The 27,393-nt window shown below is 37.4% G+C and overlaps 1 protein-coding gene across 1 annotated transcript; it reads right to left on the bottom strand.

Moving 5' to 3' along the window:
* Nucleotides 1-26,310, bottom strand: LOC128886280 (mucin-19-like). The gene is made up of 14 exons (XM_054140989.1): nucleotides 26,255-26,310; nucleotides 23,212-23,583; nucleotides 17,761-17,904; nucleotides 11,958-12,103; nucleotides 11,707-11,879; nucleotides 9,506-9,776; nucleotides 8,825-8,947; nucleotides 8,580-8,750; nucleotides 7,989-8,149; nucleotides 7,649-7,902; nucleotides 5,195-7,465; nucleotides 2,859-4,843; nucleotides 2,381-2,488; nucleotides 1-2,156 (listed from the first exon to the last, which is right to left on the bottom strand). Exons 2-14 carry the CDS (start codon nucleotides 23,270-23,272, stop codon nucleotides 969-971), a joined length of 7,056 nt encoding a protein of 2,351 aa, XP_053996964.1. The 5' UTR covers nucleotides 23,273-23,583; nucleotides 26,255-26,310; the 3' UTR covers nucleotides 1-968.
* Between the last annotated feature and the right edge of the window lie 1,083 nt (nucleotides 26,311-27,393).

Here is a 27,393-nt window from a genome sequence, read left to right as displayed (position 1 = left end):
TTATTTTTTTTTTTCCTTTTTTGCCAGAGGGCAGCGAGTCGGTATTTACAAATTTCGAAGAGCAGAGGGGGACGTTATTTACAATGATTCCCGGCGACATCGAATCGGCGCACGCCATCGAGTTCCCGCGATTTGGATCGGTGAGCACAACTTGACTTTCACTCTGGACAGTGTGCTTTCGCGTCGCTGTACCTCGATCGCCTTGGATCTTTCTTCTTCTTTGTCTTGGCCCTCGTTACCTCGAGAAAGCATTCTGTTATACTCATTCCGCGGGCCTCGAAGGTATGCAAAGAAATTGAGCGTAAACCGTTACCCCGTTATAATTAAACGTTATCTCACGCCTAGTTTCATTGTCGAGGAATGCGTGTGCTTAGAATGGTGAACGCGCAATTATTAAACAAGTTTTAGAAAAGACGAGTCGTAAATTATAATAATTATAGAAAACCACTTCATTAGGAAAGTTCACATCGAAGTAATGGAATTAATTTTCTTTGTCTAAACTGAAGAATACATTTCTGATTCAAATGTAATTCGATTTTCGTTGAAGTAATTAATGGTTTAAATTATGTATATGGCTTTAATGATGGCAACGAATTTACCCCAATTTCTTCGACGCCTCGTAGACTTGAGATGCAATCGAACTTCCCATTCTTAACACGTTGACTGCCAGACTGACATGTAAAAATTCCTACGAGAATACAATTTTGTTCTTACACAGTTAGATATTATGTAACCCAACATTTGTGCTTATTTAGTGCTTATTTTTGCAACTCCTTTAGAATTTACCAATCCTATCCAGATTTATATTCTTTAATACATCACCTTCAGAATTAATTCATTTAATTCTTTGATGAAAGTCCTTGTCACCCTTATGTAGGTTACGTGTGTTCAACGTGTTAAAGAAAATGGTATACAATAAAATGCCGCAGTGTCAGCGATCGATTGGCTGTCCGTTGACAGCGAACCACCTAAACTAACAAATTATCGTCCTGACAGGCTGGCCCCATGCTCGGCCAATTGCAGGCGCTGGCGCCGTTGTCGAACGTTAGGTGAACCGGACAGTTGAACACGTGAAGCGTGAACTTCTTCTTCCATTCGTCCCAGTGGCAAGCGTAGAACTTGTTGCAGAAGTTAGGATGTCGGAACAAGCCAGGCCTGGCGCAGTTGGTGGCACCCTCGAGGACCTCTTCGGAGTCTCGAAGTCCTCCAGGTCCGTAGCGATCGAAAGAGGCGCCGCCAGTGCTGACAGAGTTCGTGGTGGCTCCATTATTGTTCAAACTCTTACCAGACCTGAAATTGCTCGCTAAGCCTCGACTGGAAGTTCCTCCGATGAGGTTCTGCGGTGATAACGGGACGTTAACACGGAATCCCGAGTTCGGAGTCACGCTTGGCAGATAAGCTGTCGAAGGTTTCTCTCGAATCTGAGAAACTGTAGAGTACTGGAAGCCAGGAGCTGGCGTTTCCTCCGTCCAGATTTTAAGTGGCCCTTTCGACGAGGACTCGTAATTGGTTACGTAATCGTCGTCCTCGTAAGACACATCCTTCTCGAGATCCACGTAGATCTCGGAATCGTCGTAGTTGGAGAGGTCCACTTTGCCTCTGGACGAGTTTATCAGTTTGGAGCCTGGTCCTCGGAGATTGGCGAAGGGATCTCCCTTGCAGGTGCACTCGGCTCCGAGCTTGCCAAGAAGAAGAGGATGAAGATCGCTCCACTTCACGATTACCTTACTCTTTCCTACGGCTGTGGACTTGGCAGTAGTTTGGTATGAAACGATGGTAGAAGGTGTCGAGTAACCACGCGAGAGAGACGACTGCGATTTTCCGAATGGTGCCGACGTCGATGAGCCGTAACTTTGTCCGAAAGTCGACAAGGAGGACGTCTGACTCTTGGAGAAATCTCCTCGAGCGTTCAAGGTACTTTGTATTGGCGTGTACACATCGTATTGGCTTGGGACGTACTTCGTGCTGCCTCTGTAATTTGTGACTAATTTTCCAACTTCGTCTCTGGATATGTCCACGCTCGACGGGGAACCACCGGATTGAGTCACGGGTGTGAGCGGTGTTGATTGCTGATAAGTGATGTCAGGAGTTGTGAATGGTTTTCTATAGGTCACTCCGACGCCTGGGGAGTTGTAATCGGTTGGCAAGTATTGAGTCTGAAATGGAAAATACATTTCATTGTTTATGGGTTTCATTTAGAGACTTTAATGGGTGTTGAAGGGGAAACATTCTAGAATTTCCTGTTTCGTATGTAAAACATATGCAAAGTATACGTCTATGTTTTACATAAAGCACATATAAGATATGTATGGTTTACAGTTTATGGTTTTAATTAAAAAAAATGTATCGGCTATTGAAGGAGAAACTATCTAGAATTTACCTGTGGTTTCAGTGATTCTGAAATACTGGCAGGTGTCACCTGATCGAACGAGGTCCTCGAAGTCGACTCGACGTATTCAGAACCAAACGTACTAGAGATGTAATTAGTCTGGAAAATTATGTTGTAATGCGTAAATTATAAATCCATATTCGTTAGTAAATCGTGTTTTTAGATGTGATTCGACACTTCTGATTCATGACACGTTGATATTGTGAGCATTGTATAGCAAGGATTATTTTAACGTTCATATTTATCATTATTAACATAGATTAACATAGATAGAATAAATAAAGAAGTAGAACATATTAGGAATCAATATTAATATTAACCAAAATCTTTCTGTTACTTGTAATTATTACTTGTAACCAAAACCACTTTACTCAAAATAATAATTATTAATCCTACATGTTTTTGTTTCATTGATTATCACTGGTTTTAAATAACTCCCTCTATCTAAATAATTACAAATAAGTCATACCTGTGGTTGCTCGGTGACGAATGGACTTGAAGTGCTCGTTCCAAACGGCCTGGGTTTAATAGAATACGTCGACGATCCTCCGAACACCGAAGAAGGCGTCGTGCTGGAAACATAACCATTCTGCCCTCCACGTTGAGAGGTTCTCGTTCCAAAATCGAACTGACTCTGACTAAACGTATTTCCATCCTGAATATTTCCCCTAAATTTATCGTGATTCACTGTCGCAGGCCCAGGCGTCGACGACACAAGAGTCTTATACCCAGTGTCAACTGCCGTCTGAACCGTGGATATTATAATCGGAATTTTCGACGATTCGAAACTAGTGGCCTTATAACTGTCCAACGATCCAGTTGTGTAACCCGCGGGTGTAACAGTTGAAATTGATTCACGTGTGAAGCCAGACGGAACTTTCCCTTGGTAGTCTCCGCCTGTGGGTCCACTGAAAGTGCTCACAACATCAGATGAACCCGTGAAACCACCGAATTTCGGTGACTTGTACATTTCAACGCTCAAGAATGGAGTCGGCGTCGTCACGGTAAGAACACTGCCTTGGGTTGGAGCAATGGGAATCCCCGCGGAAGATGTTACACCAGTTTGGAATGGAATACTTGGCGTGGGATACGAGTAGCCTGATTTCGACGGACCCAAGGTAATCTTAGAGGTATCGATATGATTTACATCCTGAGATTGCGTTGAGGTTTGTCCTGAATAAACCTGGATGTTGCTTTCAGTTGACGTCTTCGTGTAACCCGCCACGTTGCCTTCGAACGCCTTCGCGCCAATGTGGTCGGCATTAGTCGCAGGTCGAGGTTTCCCCGTGCTGATCACGTAGCTACCGTGACCACCCAAGGAAGCGGTCGTGATACCTGTTCTGGTAGATCCTGTTTTTGTGAATCCGATTGGCACTTGTGTTCCGGGAACACCTGTGCTATGTCCTGGAGGGATGATCGAGTCTGGAGGGAAACCTCCACCTGGCCTGTAGTCTGGGATATCGTTTTCTGTGTACTTTGTAGTCACGTCTCCGTTATTGAATCTGATAGTACCTCGACCTCCGTTATCATGGTACTCGTTGGTCTTGTACCCGGTGTCGTGAGTCACGGGTACGCTGCCAATTCCTGTTCCGTAGGTGGAACCTGTGCTGAAGCCTCCTTGATGCGAGAATCCTGTAGAAATACCATGTCCAGTCGAGCCAATAATCGTTCCAGGTTGGACAGATCCACCAAGCGTCACTCCAGGTGCTGTTTGACCAGTTAGGACAATTCCAGGAGTTGAAGCTCCGTGTAGAACAGTTCCAGCATCAGGTGGTCCTGTCAGTAGGATTCCAGGGGCAGGTGTTCCATAGACTGAGGTTCCGTGACTGCTTGAACCAGTGTACACAGTCTTGACCCCTCCGCTAACTACGTAGCCTGGTGTACCAGTGACAGACGTGACGTATCCTGGATGACTGCTTCCAGTTACTATGGTGCCTTGATCGGAAGATCCTGAGATGACTGTGCCTTGAGTGTCTCCGTAAGTGATAACACTTCCTGGAGAAGAGTCTCCTGTTAAGATTGTTCCTTGAACGCTGTTTCCTGTTATGACAGCTCCAGCTCCAGGGGTTCCTGCTGTTCCATAGGTAACAGAAGGTGTACCGAACCCGTGGTACGTTATGCCTCCGATGGTAAGTGTATGACCTCCAACTAGAGTGGTATTTAAATCCCCAGGGCCTGGAGGTCCCTTGTAGCCACCTGGATATCCATTTGCACCGTGGTAGATAGTTGTGCCGGACGATGTACCTCCGTATCCCTTAGTTCCAGAATTGCCAAAGTACGTTGTCGATACTGATTGTCCAGGAAACACTGAACCGGTAGAAACACCATGAGTGGTAGAGTAACCGTTTGTATTATAGGACTGACCACCTGATTGCTGAGTAGACCCTTGACAACCGAAGCTTCGACCACAATCGACGACTGGCCCGTCCGGTTTTGGTACGTAAATCGGTCCAGCTGTGAAACAAAATTTTAATTAATTATGTAACTTTCAATTACAGAGCTGTATAATCGTAAATTTACAAAGGAAATTTGGTACCCAGAAAATTTTGTTGTAATTGTGCATGCTATCTCTTTATTCCAATCAGTTTGTTATACCTATTGTAACTAACATTTCTAAGGAAATGTTTGTCTCTTAGATTTCCAAAGTAAATTTCTGTTTATTGCACCTAAAGTTTCGTCAACTTTAGTTTGAATAGTATACAAAAAAAGTATGGGTGAGCTTGTATTTATTTTAAACTCTTATAATTATTCATAACTCGTAATAGATGCAAATGCAGCCAAGAGTGTTTGACAGAGGATACTCACGTCTTTGTCCACCTCCACCTTTTACTCCTGAATCGTCATAACCGCCAGTAGAAGCTTCTACGTAACTTGTTCCAGTTGATTCTGCATGGCCGCCACTAGTGGATCCTGCATAACCTCCAGTGTAACCCGATCCAGGAGAGCTTGGATGAACATTGCCCGATCCTGTATATACTCCAGGAGTCGATCCCGTATAACCTGTTCCAGCAGATCCAGGATGGACACCAGCTGATGATCCTGAGTATCCTCCACCCGTAGATCCTCCGTAGTCTTTAGTGCCAGATCCTGTGTAACTGGTTCCAGCGGATCCAGGATGAACACCAGTCGATGATCCTGAATATCCTCCACCAGTAGATCCTGCGTGAGCACCACTGGACGATCCTGCATATCCTCCAGTGTAACCCGATCCGGGAGAGCTTCTATGGACATCACCCGTTGATCCTGCATATCCACCAGTGTAACCCGATCCGGGAGAGCTTCTATGGACATCACCCGTTGATCCTGCATATCCTCCAGAGTAACCCGATCCGGGAGAGCTTCTATGGACATCACCCGTTGATCCTGCATATCCTCCAGTGTAACCCGATCCGGGAGAGCTTCTATGGACATCACCCGTTGATCCTGCATATCCACCACCGCTAGATCCTCCTTGTCCTTTAGTTCCAGATCCTGTGTAACTGATTCCAGTCGATCCTGAATATCCCCCACCTGTAGATCCCGAATATCCTCCACCTGTGGATCCTCCGTGAATACCGATCGTAGAACCTGAATATCCTGATTCAGTTTCTTGACCAGGGAAATGGGATCCTGTGCCAGCTCCTCCACTATAAATTCCGTTTGATCCTGCATGCACAGTAGCTCCTGTTTCTGCGTATCCTGAGCCCGTGGATACTTGACCGGTACCGGTTACTCCTGAATATTCGGTGCCTGCAGATCCTGCGTGACCTGAGCCTGTGTATATTTCATTCGTTGATCCAAAGTAGCCAGTATTCGCGGATCCTGTATATCCTGAACCAGTCGAACCTCCATGACTTCCAGCAATTGATCCTGATCCACTATAACCTCCAGAAACAGTTCCATGTTGACCACCAGTGCCTATGTGTCCTCCTGTCGTTGTTCCAGAATATCCACTTCCAGTTGACCCAGAGTACCCGGTTGATCCCGATCCACTGTAACCTCCAGAAACAGTTCCATGCTGTCCACCAGTGCCTATATGTCCTCCTGTCGTTGTTCCAGAATATCCACTTCCAGTTGATCCGGAATATCCAGTTGATCCTGATCCACTGTAACCTCCAGAAACAGTTCCATGCTGACCACCAATACCTATTGTTCCAGAATATCCACTGCCAGTTGATCCCGAATATCCAGTTGATCCCGATCCACTGTATCCTCCAAGGCCAACTCCATGTTGACCACCAGTGCTTACATGACCTCCCTTTGTTGTTCCAGAATATCCACTTCCAGTTGACCCAGAGTATCCAGTTGATCCCGATCCACTGTATCCTCCATGGCCAGTTCCATGTTGACCACCAGCACCTATGTGCCCTTCTGTTGTTCCAGAATATCCACTGCCAGATGTTCCAGAGTATCCAGTTGATCCTGATCCACTATACCCTCCAGGAACACTTCCATGCTGACCACCGGTGCCTATATTACTTCCTGAAATCGATCCCGATCCACTGTATCCTCCAAGACCAACTCCATGTTGACCACCAGTGCTTACATGACCTCCTGTCGTTGTTCCAGAATATCCATTGCCAGATGATCCGGAGTATCCAGTTGATCCTGATCCTGATCCACTGTATCCTCCAAGACCAGTTCCATGTTGACCTCCAGTTCCTGTATGACTTCCCGCTGTTGATCCAGAATATCCACCACCACCTGTTCCAGAGTATCCAGTCGACCCCTGATCAAACGATCCATGACCTCCAACGTTAGATCCATCGTATCCAACGCCAGCTGCTCCAGAAAACCCAGAATGACCCGAATATCCTCCAGTCGCTTCAGTATTGGAATAACCAACACCAACTGTCGTGCCAGTGTACACTCCGTTTTGGAATCCTGTTGTACCTCCATGTCCTTGAGGCAACGCTCCAGTAAAGTAACCACCAGTGCCAACGCTAGATTGGCCACCGGAATAGTCGTATTCTGGTCTTGTATAACCGCTATCAGAGTAACCTCTCACTAACCAAGGCCACTCGCAAACAAACTTCTCTTCGTCGAAGATCAATCCGAATGGACAACGGAATTCGTATGCCATCATTTGGGGGCCTCCTACAATTATAATTTTGAATTATTTTAGAAAAATGGTTGGCATTAAATTAAAGGAGTACTCTCTTTTTTACCAGTTTCGAGTTTTACCAATTTTGTTTGCATCCAAAGTCTAAAGAAATCTACTTTTTTATATAGTAACAAGAGAGTACCCCGTTACGAGTTTACGAATTGAGAGACAAGAACCTAAATCGATGCAGGCGAAGAACCAACGAGGATTTTGAGGATCCGCATAGTAACCAGGCTTGGATGGACATTCGAATCTTACTCGAGCTACAGGTGCGATTTCACTGCTTCCAGGACACGGGGATCCTTGTGGCAGTGATCCTGGCCAAACGCAAACTTCTGTGCTCTCGTCGAAGGACAAACCCGCTGGACAGTCGAACTCGAAGACCGAATAGTCTTCTACTTCTTGATTAAATTTAACGCAACGGTAAAATCTGTGAAAGAGGCCAAATTGTAAATGCTGAATAGTGTCCAAAAAAGAATGCTATATTTAATTGATTAATAATTTGATTGTAAGTACCTGTTACAACTCTTAGGATGAACGAAGTAGCCTTGTCTTGAGCAAGTGAACTCAGTTTGAGTGTTCTCGCGGGCTACTCGAATATGTCCTTCGGTGTCGACTACGCGAACAACTCGAAATTCGGATGATTTGACTTTAGTCGGATAAGTGAGTTGAGTTTGCTGCAATTTGAAACAAATTTATAATAAATATATGAATCGAATCATTAAAGTAAGTAAAAGATCCGATTATTTCAATATTTCAAAATACTGTCTAAAAATAGTTTCATGTTTAATTTTGCTAGTTTAAAAAATCTGAGCACTTGTTAGAATTGAATACGTATCGCCATCTATCGACACACACTGCCAGTTCAAGACTATAGTGAAAGGTAGCGTACCGACGGATATTTAAATTCTATAATTTCGAAATAAAAACGATAAAATTAAAAAGCAATCGAACTCTGATGTGAACAATATTAAAAACGAATAAAATGCCGTTGGATAGGTAGCAGTATTTTTTTTAGGATATAAGCCACTAAAAAGGATACCGTACTTAACGATTGATGTTAACTTTCCAATAAGAACTATCGTTATCATCAGTATTTTTATTTACATGTAAATCGTCTTCCAAAGCATTCAGAACAGCAGCTCTTGATTTTCTCTTAAAATCTGTGAACGAGTGATGAATTTCATGCGTAAGCGGCTTGCCGCACTTAGTTTCAAAGTCGTTCTGCACGTCTCGTATTGCAAGTCCTGGCAAGTTCCGGAGCAGAGCATATTTTCCCTAAAATCAAGAAATCGTTATTTTTTTGCTAAACACAATTTTATAATAAAGCCAGATGTACGATGACCACATACTTTTATTGCAATGGAAATTTTATCCTCGAAGGCGATCCAGGTTTTATTCTTGAAGGCATATGGGGCAGTTAAGTCTTCGTCCCTTTCAATCGTCCATTCGCCTTTGCTCATCGAATCGCATAGCTAGAAACAGAAAACGAAATCAATAATCAAGTATAACCTTCTTAATACATTAGAGCCGATATGTCGTCTTTTAATTTTTAATGCAATTATAGTAGCTATACAATGTAGTAATTTCGATAAAATATATTTCTTTGGCAAGGCTTATTTGTGTTGAACAGTTATAAAAACTTAATAATAATAATATATATCCTACATAATATATTTTATACCTATTATGAACTTTTCATTTATGTTATTTTATTAGAAACTATTTTCATTTTCTCAAAAATATGATAATGTCTATGCAGTAAGGAGAATTCTAGAAAAAATACGTTTTAGTTTCGGTGTTGGTACAAACTTTAATTCACCGAAAATATTCTTTCTCGTTTTCTTTTATAAAACTACATACACTTTACAATCAAATAAAAGATAAACAGAAAAGTAAACTACATCACTTTTAAAAGATGTCTTCTAAAATGCATATTAGCTCTCACACTAATTACTCTAATCACACGTCATAGTCATCATATTCGATTCACATGTCATTGAAGTTCTGTAAGGCTAAGGTTGACTTCACACCTGTTTCTGATCAATGATAACCGGCTGCCTCTCCACAGTCGATGACCTTGGAGTATTGTCATCTTCATCCTTCAAACTAAACTTGTAGGCACTGGCTGGTACCGACACCAGGATCTTTCGTTTAGGCGCTCCCAATCCGCTGATCAAGTCGATCAGGCTATCCGCGTTGAACATGTCGAAGAGTCCCATCAATCGTGACGGATGAAACGTGTGATAGTCCTCGTCATCCTCCACCAAGTAATGCGTCGGGACCGTGAATAGATCCACGTATCTGATGACAAATATGAACGTCTAAATATATTTGTATTAACGCATGTTTACGGATACGAACAAAATAACCGCCACCGTAATGAATTCCATGAATCATTGTTGAAAATAGGCGATACGAGAACTGGGAGCAACGTAATCATCGCATGGGACGTGTTGCTTGTCTCATAAAAACGATTACGATTGTTATAAACCGTCCATTTGATACCGTATTCGGAACAGTGTCGATCGCATATCAAGAACTGCCTCGAGTACGCTAAATTCATCCATATTCAACGAAATATGCCGAGTACGGCTGATCCATAATGCGAATCACGTACTGACTTTGGCTAGAATTTACTCTTGACTCACTTCGCTAGCTTCAAATCGTCACTATGACCTATATAAGTGTATAAACTTAAGAAACGTGATAGAACCTAAATTATTTTTAGATCAAGTACAGTACAACAGCAACTGATAAATTATGAATTGGAAGGTGGAATTAAATGAATTAGTTTTCTCAAACTTTCTATTCCTTGATTATGAGTCATACTTAATTGAACTATTCGTAAAGGAAATCAACATCTATGCCATCCTTGTTTCTTAGAACTACTTACTCTACCTCTTAAAGGTATCGATCATGTGTTCAGTGCAATACGAATTTATTTTTATCAAATAAAATTGCATGCATTTGATAAAAAAATTCTAATTAAAGTTTACATTCGGAAATGTTTCTGTTCCGTACAAATTTTCGGTAGAATGAATACTAATCGAAATATTCGCGCAGACTTTCTCATCGTTAACATTCTACAAGGATGAGTGATAGAAAAGATGATGGAGTACTTCAATCACAAAATGCGCTATATCTCTCTAACTGTTGCGTCTACGTCAAAATCGTAAATAATAAAAGTGATTGCAAATTAAATTTGGAAATGTTTGTGGCCTATACAAATTTTCGATAGAATGAATAGTAACAGAAATATCAACACATGAATACTTCACGAGGATGAGTAATAGCTCAGCCGTCCCTCGGAACATAAAATAAAAAATGTTGCATGCCAGGAAGCGTTAAAATAATTTCTGCAATCTTTGCACAATCACTTGATGTAGTGTTCGTTTACTCTTGTCAAACACTCGGATGACACCTCTCGTTCTCGTTCGCATTCCTGCCAGCATCACTCGTACTCTCATCCATATTCAACGTAAAATTCCAAACCGTTCTACGACAGTTTGCGAATGATCCACTAATTGTAAAGGCGCGTCAATCCGCGGACAATCGTTCAGTCAACTGGTGCATCAGATTATTACGGCACTCCTGACGCGGACTACCGACTTTACATCTGGCACAAGGTTAGGCAGATACACCGAACATAGATGAGTATTTTTTACTGAATCTGTTCTCACTTACTCCCTTGGTCAATAATTCATGAGACAGTTGAGCCGACGATGCATTGACGTTTCTATTGAAACCTTAACGGTTTCGCAAGCATTTAATGTTGCTCTATTGATATTTTGTGAAAAGTCCTATTGGCAGCAGGGATCGAGTTCCCAGAAAATTTCAATTTACGCGTTCGAATTTGTCTTTATGTTTTATGCATTACTCGACCCAACATTTTCTTTTAAGAAACACTTTTTTTTTGTAGTGAAACTTTTCTTTTGGTGAACATGTCAATTCTTACAACTTAGGTTGTTGGGAAATTTCGTTTTAACGTTTCACAATTTTACTTGCAACCAAACTATTCGCCCCATATAATTTGTCCATTTGAACCAAGTAACTTTTGTAATAATTTTTGTTTGATCTCATGAGATATTTAATCATCCCGATTTCAGCGAAACACCCTATATATTATATATACACATAATTGTAAAAGGTATGTATGTTAATGTATATATTAATATTAACACATATTTATCAAGAACCATAACTCCAGTAAAAAAATCAATTGAATTCTTACTTCGAGAGTTCCTTCAAGTCAAACTGCTTCGCCAGATCTTCCGGTTTCGTTGGCAAAACCAAAAAGATCCTCTTGTCGTACGATTTCCTCACGAATTCGTCTCTCAAGCCCTTCACGAAGTGGACCAAACGTTCTTTCGAACCTGCTGTCATGTTTAATTCTACTCCATCGACCTGCACGCATGAAGAAACGTTGTCGAATTACAGACTACTAGATTTGATTATTTAAGTTGTTATAGAAATGTGAATTACCTCTTTCAAAATTCCCATCAGACGAGCGATGATCTCCTGACGGACTGTGCCGGAAGTTCTGAGCGTATTCCCAGGGTCATCCACGGAAATCATGAACTGAAGAGGTGGATTGATCCCTTTCAAGGATTTTTGAAAGCTCTCGAAACCTACAAAATATTTATTAGAATGTTAGCTATAATTTATGAAAACAGAAAACTCGATTAGTTACGTATTGATAGAATTAAATATTCAGGTTTAACGCTCCTATGAACAATCGCTGTATCTTCTTATTTATCTCGTGTTTACAACGTTCTCACATCTACGTCTCGTGTAATTACATAAGAACCGCTATAAAACTGAAACACGTGGTAAATGTACATTTTTATCGCAGCACACAATAACGTTTGCAATTTCTTCGGTAATAATGGGGTACCATAATTTCACATCTTAGTGTTCTTAATTTTGTTTATAAGAGAGCTCTGCGTTTCGTACGTGGGCCACTTAGAATCGGAAGAATTTTTACGCGCTTCCTGGAGCTGTATTTTTATCTTAATTGTGTAGTAAATTTCACGATAACTAACGGTCACTGGTAAAAGAAAAAAAAAAAGAAAAAATGGCTGTAAGAGGTTCCGCCTTCCATTCTACGTGATTGTCAATCTCGAACACGACACACGATGCCGTTTGGTGAAACGAAATCACAGTCTTCGTGCAATTAATCACAAACTTTCGCGCACTCTCCTAATTGGCCTTGATCTCTACTAAAAATTACAAATTGTCTTTTCCATGAATTGGTATTGTTACTATATTCAATGAAAACAAGTCAATTGAAACACAATGAAACTTTATTGCCTGGAATATTAGTTGCATGGTTTAAATAACGTGTATAAATGTGCAAACGATCTATTTCTTTACAAAATTTGAAATTCATTATATTAATCATTGAATTGCCATAAATTACGATTATAAATAGCAATACATTTTTCAGTAAAATTATAATTTCAATGGGAGTCAGATAATGATCTGATTGCACGATGGATTACATTACACTCGACTTTCTTTCGAAGTTACGGTTGCGAATTACGGTCTATACGAAAACTGGTTTGACAAAAACTCCACCTTTTACGACCAGTTGCTTTTTTCATGCAAAAGTTCCCATAATTTCGTCCAGGAGCAATTATGTTTATCCTTGCATTTATCGTATAACATTTAATGTTTAAAGTCGAATAAATATTTACGTCTTTGTTCGCAATTCTTTTAATAATTCTTTCGATTAGATTAGAATGTTTAATATATTCAAAATAAAAAAAATGAAAAAATATATTATAACAGCAGTATTTTAAGCAATGCCTCTAAGTATTTAGTGAGAACGAAAGGGTCATAAAATATTTTATAATTGTGCAAGTGCTTATCTGAGTTTCCTTTAAACCAACAATTTTATGTTCAGGTGTATTTCTTCTCTCCGCCAACAAATTTCGACAGCCATTTTTGCTCATTCAATCTCCAGTTACGTAAAAAAACTTGTCGAACTTGTTATTGCGTATAATCGCTGTCCTTAAACGTAGGGAATTGTCAGGATGGCGTGTTCTGTACTCATTATTATCAAGAGATCGTTCAAGCGAAGCATTTCGAATTGGAATCGAAAAACGCCACGGGTCCGTGCCAAAATCGTGCATGGGTGTGGCTAATGAAACGCGAAGACCGTTGAAAGTGGTTCCTACAGATGATCCAGATGTAACAAGTATCACTTTCCCTCGCGCGCGGCTAAATCATACTTAGCGAGTGTCCATTCTTTCTTGACCGAGATTTAATCTTGACATTGGGAGTGGAATGTTTAAAACGGTAGCAGTTACACAACCAAAGGGAGATTATGGGGCAGATACCCAATAAAAGTATCGTATTGCCTCTTCCAAACAAAAGGATTGAAACAATGTTTAATATTTGGTGAGCATGAGAATTATATGTAAACGTATTAAACTTAAGTCGACACGTTCATGAAGAAACATTGCTTCGCTAAATATGAACACTTTTACAGAAATTTCTTAAGCATTGTTTGTAGAAACAATGGTTTTTCATTTGTACGTGGTCGCTTTAAAAACGAAAAGAAATTTAATCATGATGGATTGGACATTTGCTGGAAGTTCTTGAAGAACTTGGACAAGAAATAGCAGTATTTTTCGAAGAGGAATTTCGATGATAAAAGTGTCATAATGTGGGGAGCTTTTTGTTCCCTCGGTGCTCTACTATTGTCGTTTTCACCGATCCGGATGAGTAGTGATGATTACCAACAAGTACTTTCTAATAATTTAATATTGTTTTTTCAAATATTTTCGCCACATTTCCCTAACGTTTCGTCATGATAACAGCAGCGTTCAACGACACTCAGGATTATTCTTGGTAGAGAAAAAGATGAGTATTTCAAGATAGCTTTTTGGGCTAGTTGCAATATTGGCATTGCTAGTTCAAAAGGAACCTAGCAAAATGGAATAATCATAATTTTGACACTTATTAAGCGTCTACTAGCTTCACTACGATGGATATTCATTAAATAAAATAAACCTGACGAATCCCTACCACCGATTTGATAATAATTCTTAATAGAATTCGTCCTAGTAAATAATTTAAAAATAAAACTATTTCATTTATTTTAATCGCAAATATTCCACGTATAGTTTAAATAACAGTAGTCCATGTTAATATCATCCACTATTTTTTGTAAGACCTTGTTTGCTGAAAAAGACACCCACGACTGTTTCGGAACAATGAGAAATGAGAATTCATTTCTGAGTTGTTAATCTTGTAAAAAAGATTTATGCACACAGAGCAGACCATATAAAATTTTATAGGTCTCTGGGTTATGGACACTCAAGTCCACGGTAATATTTTTCAACGGAATAAAGACTGTTCGCTTCCAGAGGGCGTAAATACACGCCCTTCGTAATTGATTGTTCACTTTCAGTGGGCGTATATAAACTCCCTAAGTGACGGAAAAGAGAAAGAAGGTTAATTCTTAATAACAGATTGGTGGAACGGTCATCAATAATATTAACTTTAATTTTATTGTGATCAACGGAACAATTTATTATCAAACCTAACAGCGAAGAAAACACCGTTCAAATTATTCTATTATTAGTTTAATCCTAATCGTCATAGATACACGAGTCTTCGACGAAGAAATATTTCTTCTTGAAAACAAATATCATCCGAGTGCAATCATGCGTGGCAAGGAACGAGGGCAGGGAGAAAGAAGAACTATTTAGGAGCTCGTTTTCGCACGATTATGTCAGAAATGCGGTTTAAGCTGGCGCTTCTGTCCTAATTTTTCTTGTAACACGAGTTTTCCCCTCTTTTTACTTTCCAATCTGTATACAAGGAAAGTACTGTAATCTAGCAAAATTTCGACAACATTTTTATCTCTCAAAAATACATTTCAAGACGTCTTGATCAGACTTTAATTATTTAAATAAAAAAACGCATACTTTCTGAGTATGAGTATGTTTGATAACAAGATTACGTTTAAAACTTTGACTCCTAAAAAACAACTTTTAATTTATTTAACATGTTTCAACACTTAAGCTTGAATCTACTTTGGTAATTATGATATTTATTTGTAAATTACTTTACATTTATCCTCCTTACGTTAATCTTCTTCCTTTTTTCAGTTGATTTACGTTAAATGAATTCTATTAATTTTTCATACCAAATTTGAACATGATGTGTCAGAAAGTATTATGACGCATTCGTTTCTGTTTATTTCCACGGTACAGTGAACATCGAATTTTACACTTGACGTATAATCCGTTGGGTTGGTATAATCTCTCTTTTATGCAGAATGAATTGATTTCGACGGTTTCGCAATCTTTTCGGGCTGTTTATAAGGGGAAACTTTTTTTTTCTTGCACAACAAGTAACTTTAATGACAACCCAAGATCTGGCACGTCCATTGCAATTATCCGACACAGAAACTGTTGAGATTTATGATGGTGAAATGCGTAGGTTGTTGTCAGCTTGAATCTTCAAACATGACGCGATAGATTTATGAAACGAAAAGTGTGATATAAACATATATAGATCTGCGACACACCTCCGATTGTTAATCGAAATATTTAAGAGTCGTTAAGACTATCGATGAAACTTGGTAACAAACTCAAAATGTCGCTGAAACTTGCTTGACATGATTAATTAAAACAGCGACGACCGGCCGTTAATCGCGATGTTAAAGATAGTTTTCACGTCTGGAAGGTAATGACATAATTACGCGTAGTCGGTGACATAGTAAGCGGGTGCAATAATTGTTGTGGACAATTTCAAACGATAGCAAACTTGAAACGGCGATGTCATTTGCTAACGTCTATTAAAACATGATGATCAGCGTGTAGAATTGAAGTAATAGGGTCAGGTGAATAATAAGTGAATAATGAGTTTCTAAGAGTAGTATTTGCTCACGTATAAATTATACATTTCGGGTCTCGACAAGTTATTATATTTTATCCAAGAAACAAAATGAGAATGTTAACGTAAATTAACGTGCTATCAACAGGAATGACTTTTATCAGAATGACAGTTAAGCCTTATAACTCTCTTCAATACTTACAAATTGTTGAATTAGAATTTTTGTAGTAAATTTCACATGAAATTTTTTAGATGGTTTCTCAATCAGTCATATTATACAATTGGAAATTCTGATAATATTATTTAGAAGTTCAACGACGAAAAGTGGAATTCAATTACTCAGGTCAAAAAAAGGATGATCGTAAGAATATACGTTTATTGTGGTTATGTCTCGATATCCTGTTACAAGTTCAAGGATGTGGTTGCATCTCTATAAGTGTGTTGTTTATGTAATCGTGATAAATCTAATCTCTTACATCTTACAACATTATCGTAATTTGCGATGTTATTACTATCACCAGTGAAAATCTTTAATGACGGTGAAAATGATAATATCGAATTTTCCAAATATTGCATTCAATACGATAAGTAAAGACATACTCTAAAATATCATGACAATTATTATTAAGCAATATTTGCAGTTATTTAAAAATTATTTATAGTAAATTGGAAACGATCGAGATAGTTTTCAAAGAAGTATGATACCCTTGCATTATACTACTTTCCAGTAATATAAACCTTGCTTTCGTTCACGCGTCAGTTTGATTAGTGGTTTCTCGCAATTACCATTAACAAGCAGTTCCTACTGCTAATAGTATCTTAGAAATCAAACGAGTTAATGATCCAGATAACTTGCATGAAGGTCATGAGGTGAATATACTCTACCATAACACTTCATTCTTATATCCACGCTAATCAAATTTCAACAATACTTATTATAGATTGATTGCTCAATAAAACTTTATATTTGTCACTATCTTCGTCTTTAGAAACATTATAACTTCACTATAATGTTTTCAATCGTAATTTCAGTCCTTTTTAGTAAATCACATACTAATCTGTAACAGTATTATTGCACACAAATTATATATAAAATACTAACATTCGATAGAATTTTAATGAATGCAGATGCAACTGCCGCATCAATTATTAAATACATAATTCAGTCACGGAATTGATTGATACTCTTCAATTTTGTAACAGTATGTTTCCAGGAATTCTAATTACAATTTTCCGGTTATTCTATAATTATATTCCCGTACATCCGATCACGACGAATTAGAAATCAGCTGACATAATCGCCTAGCTTCGATCGTCGCGATTATCGCGAATTGTTTATTAAACGAACGCCGCTTTGCGTCAAAATTAACGCATTAGGCTTCCTTGCGTACGTTTACCGATAATCGTTGCGCGATGAATTATGGCGTGGACTTACCAGAAGTCGAGAGATTTCGCACGTCATATCCTTGATGTACCAGCGTGGTGCATCTGCAGATTGTATTCGTCAGCTGTTCGACGTCGGAAACGGAAGTGTAACATACGACTTCTCGCCCCGGAGACGTCTTTTGCTTTGGGCATTCTGAAATTAAATAAATATATTTGTTATTTTAAGAAAATCATGCGAGGTGCTCTACAAGGTGCTTTTAAATATAAACTAACACATTATAAAGTATGAAACAAATTTTATCATGGAGTCGAGAAAAGTAAAAATTATTTTAATTATTTTAACGCAAGAAAAATATTATTTGAATTGCAATACATTTAGGTGTCAAAGAATTTGCAAATTTGTTAACAGACATTAGTAATTTCTACAAAAATCTCTTACACAGATATAAATTACACCATGAGATTTATTATTTTAAGAAGTTAATTATTCTGTAGTAGAGAATCTTAAAGTCCAACAGTGTATAGAACATCTGAAGATATCAACAGTAGTATAGAATTCGTGCTTCGAGATAAACCGAAGCAACAAAACCATACGCAAAACAGTACCTCGATTATCTTGCATTGCCAACAATAATTGCATAACTCGGCTATCTTTTGATATCAATTTTACGGTTCTGTGAATGGACACGCTCGAAGCAAATTTACTACTCAGAAGCCGAGTGAAAATAACGGTACCGATCTGTAATTTTCTGTGTCCCTGAGACGAAACGTTACAAAAATAAGCCAAAAATTAGCAGCTTCGAATAACCGTTTGTTATGTATGTACATTGATTGAACGTTGCCGTTGACATCATCCTTCGTACGCTATGCAACCGTTGCTATAATAATCGTTTACATAGCCGTCGCAGCCTTGCCATTCTCCGACAAGAAAAAGAAGAATCATGCAGGAGATGCTCTGCACAAGCAAACAACTAATGGATCAGGGTGCGATTTTTGTAAACAATAAATTTTTAATTAGTCGTCGAGGATATACTCGACAACAATGGGGACAGAAACCTCATGGTGAAGAGCGTATATCTATTGTAAGGTAACAATTGTCTAACGATAGACTCGAGCAAAATGGACTTCAGATGAATGCAGAGATGAGCAACATTATATTCGAATAATGGATAACGAATAAAACGAATATAATTTTTATTTAACGAGCAATGAATGAGTAGTTGTTTAATTTTCATTTGTTATTTCGAATTTGTATTTATGTATGAATTTTGGTTAGCTGGGACTGGATGAAAAGAATTTCACGAATTCTATTCCATTATTAAATGACGAATAAAACGTATAGAAATTTATCCATGACGATTAGTTATTCACTAATAGTTTAATCGATTCAATAATTAATGTTATATGTATTCATTGTAAAATGGATTGCTTCAGTTACAATTATAATTTTTATTTAACGAGTAATAGATAATTAATTGTTTATCTTTCATTCATTATTCGAAATTTTAATTTGGATAAGAATTCTACTCATGCCTGGCTGAACCAAAAAAACAGTTTTGCGAATTATCTATATTTATCGAACTTCATCATTGACGGTATAAACACATGGAAATTAGAGACTAAATGTTAGTGTGGACGCGATTGTTAAATAATGATGTCAGGTAGCTAATTCATCTGTTAATACAATCCTTTCCTCCACAATTTAGAATATACTTTTTTACACGTACATGTATCGAAGCACATACGAGACTGTACAATTAGTTATACATAATTTATATTAATAAATAATCAAACACGATTAGCTAAAAACAAGTATAAATTACTAATTTTGCTATGATTTTATCTTTACATGCGATGGACAAATATGTAGATATCACCTACTCCTAATGAATAGTACCGATGTCTATTAATCACTCCAGTCCTAGATTTCTTTCTCATTGGGTAAGAGAAATATTAAATATGATTGCAAATAACAAGTGTAGTTTACGATTACTGATCAATGTGACAATAGTGAGTGATTATTAGAAAAGTAACCACCAATTAATCACTAACTCTGAATATATGTAGTATATATGACCTTCGGGACTAATTTTAATTTCGAAATAAATAATTAACACTTCTGCGTTTACTTATTTTCAAATAAAATTATGAGAATCGATACATGAAAATATAACGTTTAAGAATAATGTAATAATTTCTTGGTCGGAGGAAATGTTCCACGCAACAAAATTCCCAAAGATCCCCTCACTTTCGCTTGCCCTAGGTGCATGAAGTCCCTCAATCGAGGACCGAACTTTCTTTCTCCTTGGAATATCGATGCACCGCCCGAGAGTGGAATGTCTTCTTCGAATTTTTGCACGTGTGATGGCCGAAGATCGACCAGGTTTAATGACGTAAATGGTACCGTCCTTGCTCGCGTGGATCGTTGCTCCAGTTGCCGGTTGCGCAATCTAACCTTAGAGGAGAAGACGGTCCCGATACGAGTTAAACGATCGTGAAAGCGCGTGAATCGAGAAGAAGATCAAGGAGTGATAAGTTTTCGATTAAACGACGAAATTAGCGCTCACGTCATACCCATTCCGTAGGTGTTAACAACCGTATGACTCTTTGTAGAAAATAAATGGATATTTTCTTGTAACGTGGGATACCAATCGTCATTGAATTGTATTTGTTTTGGATCGTATCTTTTACGAATCATCCAGGTAAAGAAAATGTAATTTTTTATTTCAGAATTTTTATCTGGATAATAATGACGAATAAAAATAAACACTTTGTATGTATTACACGTTGAATAAAAATTCTAGAATACAGTGTTTTGTACCGAACAAATGAACGTGTAACTGTTTGGTTAAGTAAATTTCGAAATAAATAAAAAATCAAATAGATAAATAATTCTGACTATTTATGATCTTTGGACCTTTTCAAAGATTCAAAGAATTGATTAAAGAAAAGTTAATTGATTATTCCATGTGTATCTCTACTATATACGATATTTAGAATTATTTACACAAACTGATCCCAAATATTAAAATAAAACTAACAGACTAAATTGTTATTTTATTAATTTTTAAATGATGCTTTGTCGATGTTTCAAAAGACCAAATAAAAAGTGTTCATGATGTAACAGTCGACTTAGTTACTGAACCGTAAAATTTGTCGAACTGTACAATCTTGACGTAATAGCCGCGAGGATTAACTTCCGTCTGCAGTTCTTAATTTTTACTACCTAATCAACACCTCCAATTCTCAGAAAATTCGAAAACGTTGCATCAAAATGAATCTTAAAGTTAGTTTTCTGGTAGTTAGGACAACTGAGAATTTCAATGCAAAATGGTTAAAGAAGATTCTGTGAGAAATTTTTATACATGTATTTGCGATAATACTAATAAATGCTCATTTTATTATTTTAATAATGAATTTGATAAAATTTTCCTATTAACCACAGCATTCAATAAAACACTCTGTGCAATGCAAATGGTTATATAAATGTCAATACATTTCATAAAAAGTTCCAGCATACTACGTGAATTATTGTTGAATGATTTGTAATGATTAATTTCGTCGAAGCCTTGCGAGGTGCTGTCGTGATTTTTCAACCGCGATTATAAGCGTTAAACAAGCATGTTCTACGTGCCACGCAACTCTTCATTAGACGTTCGCCATTCATCACCCTCATTCATAAGTCAAACGGTGTTTCTTTGAACCTGACAGAAGCGTATCAGATTCTACTCTTACTCCTTGCACAACGCGTTTACTCTAAACCGCAGACTAATTTAAATTCCCCCTGAAACGGTACGTAAGAAAGTAATGATTCCCTTTAGTAGCTTTTAAAATCTAGATAATGTTTGATATCATCAGGCCAACTATACGTTGTGTCATGTGTGGACATTAAGATTATTATTTGATAAAAAATCGTTGAAATGAAAATAGAAATTAGTTTTTATGCTTGTAAACCGTTTATTGCGCTGTAACAAATATTATGCTTTTTGTTCTTTGATAATGAATTGACATGTTTTTTACTTATCTAGGTTATCTTCAAGTATATAGAAATTATTTATAATTTTAAAATGACAAGTATAATATAAAGATTCAAATTTATAAGTGTATCATATAACATGTAATCTTAAATGTCTATATATTTAATTCTTGCATAATATATTTCTATATAATCTGTTTTCACTTGTATGTAAGTTTGAATTATTGATTATAAGTCACTGTTGATTTAAAAATGATAAATGATCCATACTGATAAGTGATCTATGTTTCACTTTTTTCATGAGAAATAGTAGTAATAAATATTATGTCAATTATCAAAAATTCACCTGCATATTGTAATTCTTTAATTCAATTAAAATTCATTGAACCTTGAATAACTTGAGTACACCTTGAGTACACCAGAAGTATATATAAATCCTAAAGATTAAAACAAATAAAAGAGAACAAATGAGAATAGATAACACTCATAGATACAGAAATGTCACATAACAGTTAAATTAAAGTGACAGTTACCTACAAATAAAAACACTCGTTAGAAACTACAGGAAAAGTATATTTCTTAATGTCTCTCACAGAGATTCTGTTCTAGATATAAAATCTCATTACGCACTTAAACTTTCAACTACTGCGCCCGAGTACTCCAGTTACTCTAGATTCTTAAATAAAAAATCAACTGTTCGACTTACATAAATAATTCTGTAAGATTTCGAGTTAACATTAGTTGAAGAGTTCATGAAGAGCTCTTTTTTTATAATTCTTTAATAAATTGTTTTTATCTGTTCCTTTGGTAAAGTTATTTGAAACATTTATATTCTTTTAAGTTAATTCTAATCGATTTTTTACATTGCCAACTTGTCATTTTTTAGTTTGTATAAATACAAGCTTGCCTATGAATAAATAAACTGTTCTATTAACCTTTTCATGCTACCATCACAATATAGCATTTATTTCTATCTCAAAATTGTTTAATAGCAATTACGTATCATTGTATTAAAATGTCGCAGCTAATTTGCTACAAATCGTCTGTCAAACTTAATTTACAGTCGTCGAAAAGAAAGTACACAGTCGATTTCATAATAACAGTATAAATTCTCGACAATTTACCTTGAAATCGAATAAAAACGATACCATGTACACGAAGGGGTTGAAAAGAAATATCACAGAAGAAATCACAGAACTCTACCTCGTCAGTAATTCCACCCATTCCCCAAAAATGAGCTATTCACTGTACAAATCGATTAACTCCGCTTTTTGAAATATCTTAAATTTAAATGTCAAAGCACTCAATATAGCCATAACTTATTATATTTATAATAACTTTCCGGAATAATAAAGATTGACACCATCAAGCGACAAAATTTGTTTGGCTATTGAATAATAAATAATTAAATTAAATAAATTTTATTTCAGAGTCCTTTCCTTCGTAGTTCTCGACTTTTTGTTTTATGAAGTTAACCGATTCGTGCAACGAACGGCTTAAATATCAATCGAATATCAAACTCACGTAAACCGTAGCTCAGTCCCAGCAGTCCAAGTAGGACAGCCACGATGATCCTGTCGATCATCCCGTCGACGATCGCGTATCCCGTTGAGTTTCTAAGATCCGCTAGATGAATAGCAGCAGGTCCGACAGTGGTGGCCGAGGAAGTGACACTCCAGCCCCGAGATCGGCGCTCATCGAGATTAAAGAACGGATCGACGAGTGTGGTACTGTTGCCACTGGTAGCGAGAAGTTCCACCAATCTTCAGGCTAGAGAAAGCCTTCTTTCTCTCTCTCGGTCTCCGTGTGTCTGTCTTTCGTTTTGCCTCTCAGCCGAGTGGGAGATCAAAGGAGGCGAAGGATCCTTCGAGTTCGAGAGCGCGTTTCGCACTGAACCTTCGGAGGATTCGTGGTCTCTTAGTAAACCCTACCGATCGGATGGAAGCAACCGTGGAACGATGCTCGAGGGAGATGGAGTTACGGGACAGAAATCGAGGGGGAACGAGAGATCGGATAACACGGCCGTCGGACACCGCCGGATTACCAGATGCCGCGGGTGGGGTACACCCGGCTGGCCCAGATCGGGACACTTTCCGTGTTACGCGTATGCCACCAGGTTAAAAATAGGATGACTCGGTGCTCCTTCGCGATTAAACCGATGCGGCGAGCGTTAGGATTACTTAACGCCGATCCTTCGGCGCGTCTTTTTTCCGAACGCCGCGGAACGCACTCGGCGGCACACGCGTTGACTGTACCGTGTCAGCGGATCAAGGTGAACGCCGCAGACTGAAACGAGGTTCGATAGAAAAATTGCTAAGGAATATTTTTGGACGATGCCTGACTATTGACTGTACTGATTCTACCATTTAGTGGGGCTTGATTAGTGGCTCTTGCCGAAAAAAAGTTGTTTTCTTCGTAATTCTTAATCCTTCTCCTTCCCGAGAAATTTAGTCTGCGGGTGGTAATGAGATTTTAGTGAATCGAGTGGATGGTAACAGGTACCTAAAGTTAACACTAAACCTACCGACGTTTATTTGTATTCACTTCTACCGTGTTTAATTAAATGACATATATATTTAGCTAGACACTTGATAAGAAAGATAAACATAATGAATTTGTTTCTAAACAAAACTGTTTGTGTTAGAATGAAATGACAATTTTTAAAATTGAACAGAACGTTTATGACACTTGCCGTGGTATTATATTTTCAATTAAAAAACAGATGATATAAATTTTTAAAAATAAAATCACTATATATCAACTACATCAACATATATTACAAATTTATTTGGCATTTTATTATAATTCTATCTTTAAACTTTTCTGTGACTGGTCTTAAAGACACTTTTTTCAAGTGTATGCAAAGATATTTTACGCGATACTAAATTCAATAGTACATGAAACAATTGGATATAATTTATATATATTACATATAAGATCTGTACACAAAAGTTGGAGAACGGTCATTTGACCAGTCGTTGTAGGTTTAGTGTTAAGGAACATGTGATGTGGAGTGAAGGAAGAGATGATGAGATTTTAGTTAATTGAGTGGATAGATCTTTAGATAAAGTTTATATGCAGACATATTAGTCACCTCTCGTAATTCCTAATACATTACCGAGGTTGCGACATAATAGGTACTGGATTAAATGCAAATGAAAGGATCAAATTTAACTTTTCCACTTATGTTCGAGCCCTCATCATAAATTTCCATTAATTTATCAAGCTATAAATGTCAAATGGGAACGAGTAAGTACGTTCCACCTAAAGAATTGAAAGAGATGATGCTGTCTAAGCAAGAGCACTTATAAAATACTCCAAAAAGATAACACTACAAAAATGTAGGTGAAGGTAAGTGACAGCCACGAGAATTAAACTCGTTCTCCTGACTGAAATCATTTCAACGATGTACTAACTGGAGACTCGTGAATCTAAATTTTGAACCTACGCTGGCGCTGTCGAACGAAAAGAAACGTTTCTGCGGCCTTTACGCACTTTTGCAGCCATCGTTTTCACTTTCGATAATCTCAAGCTTTGGTCTATGCTCCTGATCAAGTTTCAAGGGCAGATCTCTTTTCTCCAATGGCCCTCCAACTCGCATTATTTTACACAAAGCCTACAAGTGTCCTGAGCGGTAATATTCAAAGAAAAGTTTTATTTTCAGATTGGAAAATGGCAAATATGCTTCTCGATTATGGATTCAGGAATTGAATAGTTAGTGATTGCATCGCTTTGAGGGGTTATACATATATATTTAGCTAGACACTTGGTAAGAAAGATAAACATAATGAATTTGTTTCTAAATAAAACTGTTTGTGTTAGAATGAAATGACAATCTTTAAAATTGAACAGAACGTTTATGACATTTGCCATGGTATTATATTTTCAATTAAAAAACACATGATATAAATTTTTAAAAATAAAATCACTATATGTCAACTACGTCAACATATATTACAAATTTATTTGGCATTTTATTATAATTCTATCTAAACTTTTCTGTGAAACTTTTCGTCGACATACACGAATTAAAAAATTAAATAACTTTAAATAGTTTGCTTAAAAGAAATTCTTGAAATAGAGCTTCATTTTCTAACAAACAATTACTTACAACCGTCAAATACGATTTTTCACTTGAATCATTCCGCACTGCGACGATCACGAAATTGCGTTGCGATGGGTACAAAAATCAACACTGTTTCACCCTGGACATAAGTGGAATATTATTCTAGTACACTCGATTGTTATTAATTTACATGTGTGTTTAGCGTTTCATTAGCGACGTTAGGTAGTGACAGCACAGCCTGACATATTCGACACATTCTCTGACACGGTGTTTACTTTGTCATTGATTCACTCTATAGAGAATTTTTTAATCTCAAGTTACGAATCTCCAGGTGAATCGAGATACCTTGCACGAAATACGGTCCAAGGCGTTGGAGAAGAAACGTTTCTCGATGATAGATGAGGAAGCATGTAGTATGATGATGATCCAATGCGAATGGTTGATGTTTTATGTCGTTGATCTACCCCTTTAGCACAATATTTTCGAAGACTATGATCGTACCTGGCTCGCGGCTGATCAGAAGCACGCGCTGCGGCCGACTGGTTCGTACTACCATAAGTAATTCGAATCCTCATTCTCATGATACCCTGCACGTGTTTACCCGTTTGTCCAGTGTCCAGGATAAATTCTACTGATGCTAGATTAATCACTAACGTATGCTAATCGATAATGGTCACCGTTGTATGCACTGATGCTGTGTTACGTCAGCGAACGTCTCGTACATTATCGTCACGTTAACGTTACTATGAATTTCAGTACGTTAAATTGTCTGTACGAGCAGATACGAAATGTTTCGACACTTGGGATTGGATTCTCTTTCCATTTGTTTAGAAATTATCATGGAAATACTTATTCTTAGTAGCATGAGAACCTTTTAGAAGTCAAACTGATCATTTCCGCCATAAATTTCTTGATTTAAAAAGAATATCAGAAAACAGTGATAGAGTGATACTTATAACATTAGTTTTTACTTATTATGAAAATTAATAGAAATATTATAACATCGGAAGAATACTAAAATTGTAAATAAATATTTGTATTTAAATTTTTGTTATCTTATCAGGGTAAATTTCTGTTTACTTCCAACAATTATTCGTTTCCGAAAAAAATAATAACTTGTTGCAAAATAATTATGTTGCCATTTGAAGTTTATGTATCAGTACGCTTTAGAAATTCGATAGATCGTCTAGATGGATCCATCAAGGTGATAACCGAAAAAGGGTGGATATCTGAGCTGACTAGTCGTCGATTACTAGAAGGAGATCGTCATCGATGTCGTCACTGGATCGTGAGAACACTTCCCTCATAGAATAGGTGTACAGTGGAAGCTCGTTACGGTCAGCCAATGCTGTTTTTCGATGGCTGATTTATAGATACCACTAATGAAATATTAATCACTGAAATTCCATGCAGTCTTGGAAACTCTGGAAATTTCAAAGCTCCAGATAGTACTATAGAGATTGAATATTAATAAAGTGTCAAAATATTTGTTCAACCCTAGATCAGTATTTATCAAAGAAAATATTGATATTCGTAAAAGTCATTTGTTTTTATTTGAAGGAATTATCATAAAAAATCAATTCAATAAGATTTAATTTCCTTGAATAAATTAGGAAAGTATGTTGAAGCTACATTCTATT

The sequence above is a fragment of the Hylaeus anthracinus genome, unplaced genomic scaffold (genome assembly GCF_026225885.1).
Source record: "Hylaeus anthracinus isolate JK02 unplaced genomic scaffold, UHH_iyHylAnth1.0_haploid 11982, whole genome shotgun sequence".
In the NCBI taxonomy this organism is placed as follows: domain Eukaryota; kingdom Metazoa; phylum Arthropoda; class Insecta; order Hymenoptera; family Colletidae; genus Hylaeus; species Hylaeus anthracinus.
Note: the sequence above shows the minus strand (reverse complement) of the source record. Positions and strands in the feature narration are given on the sequence as shown.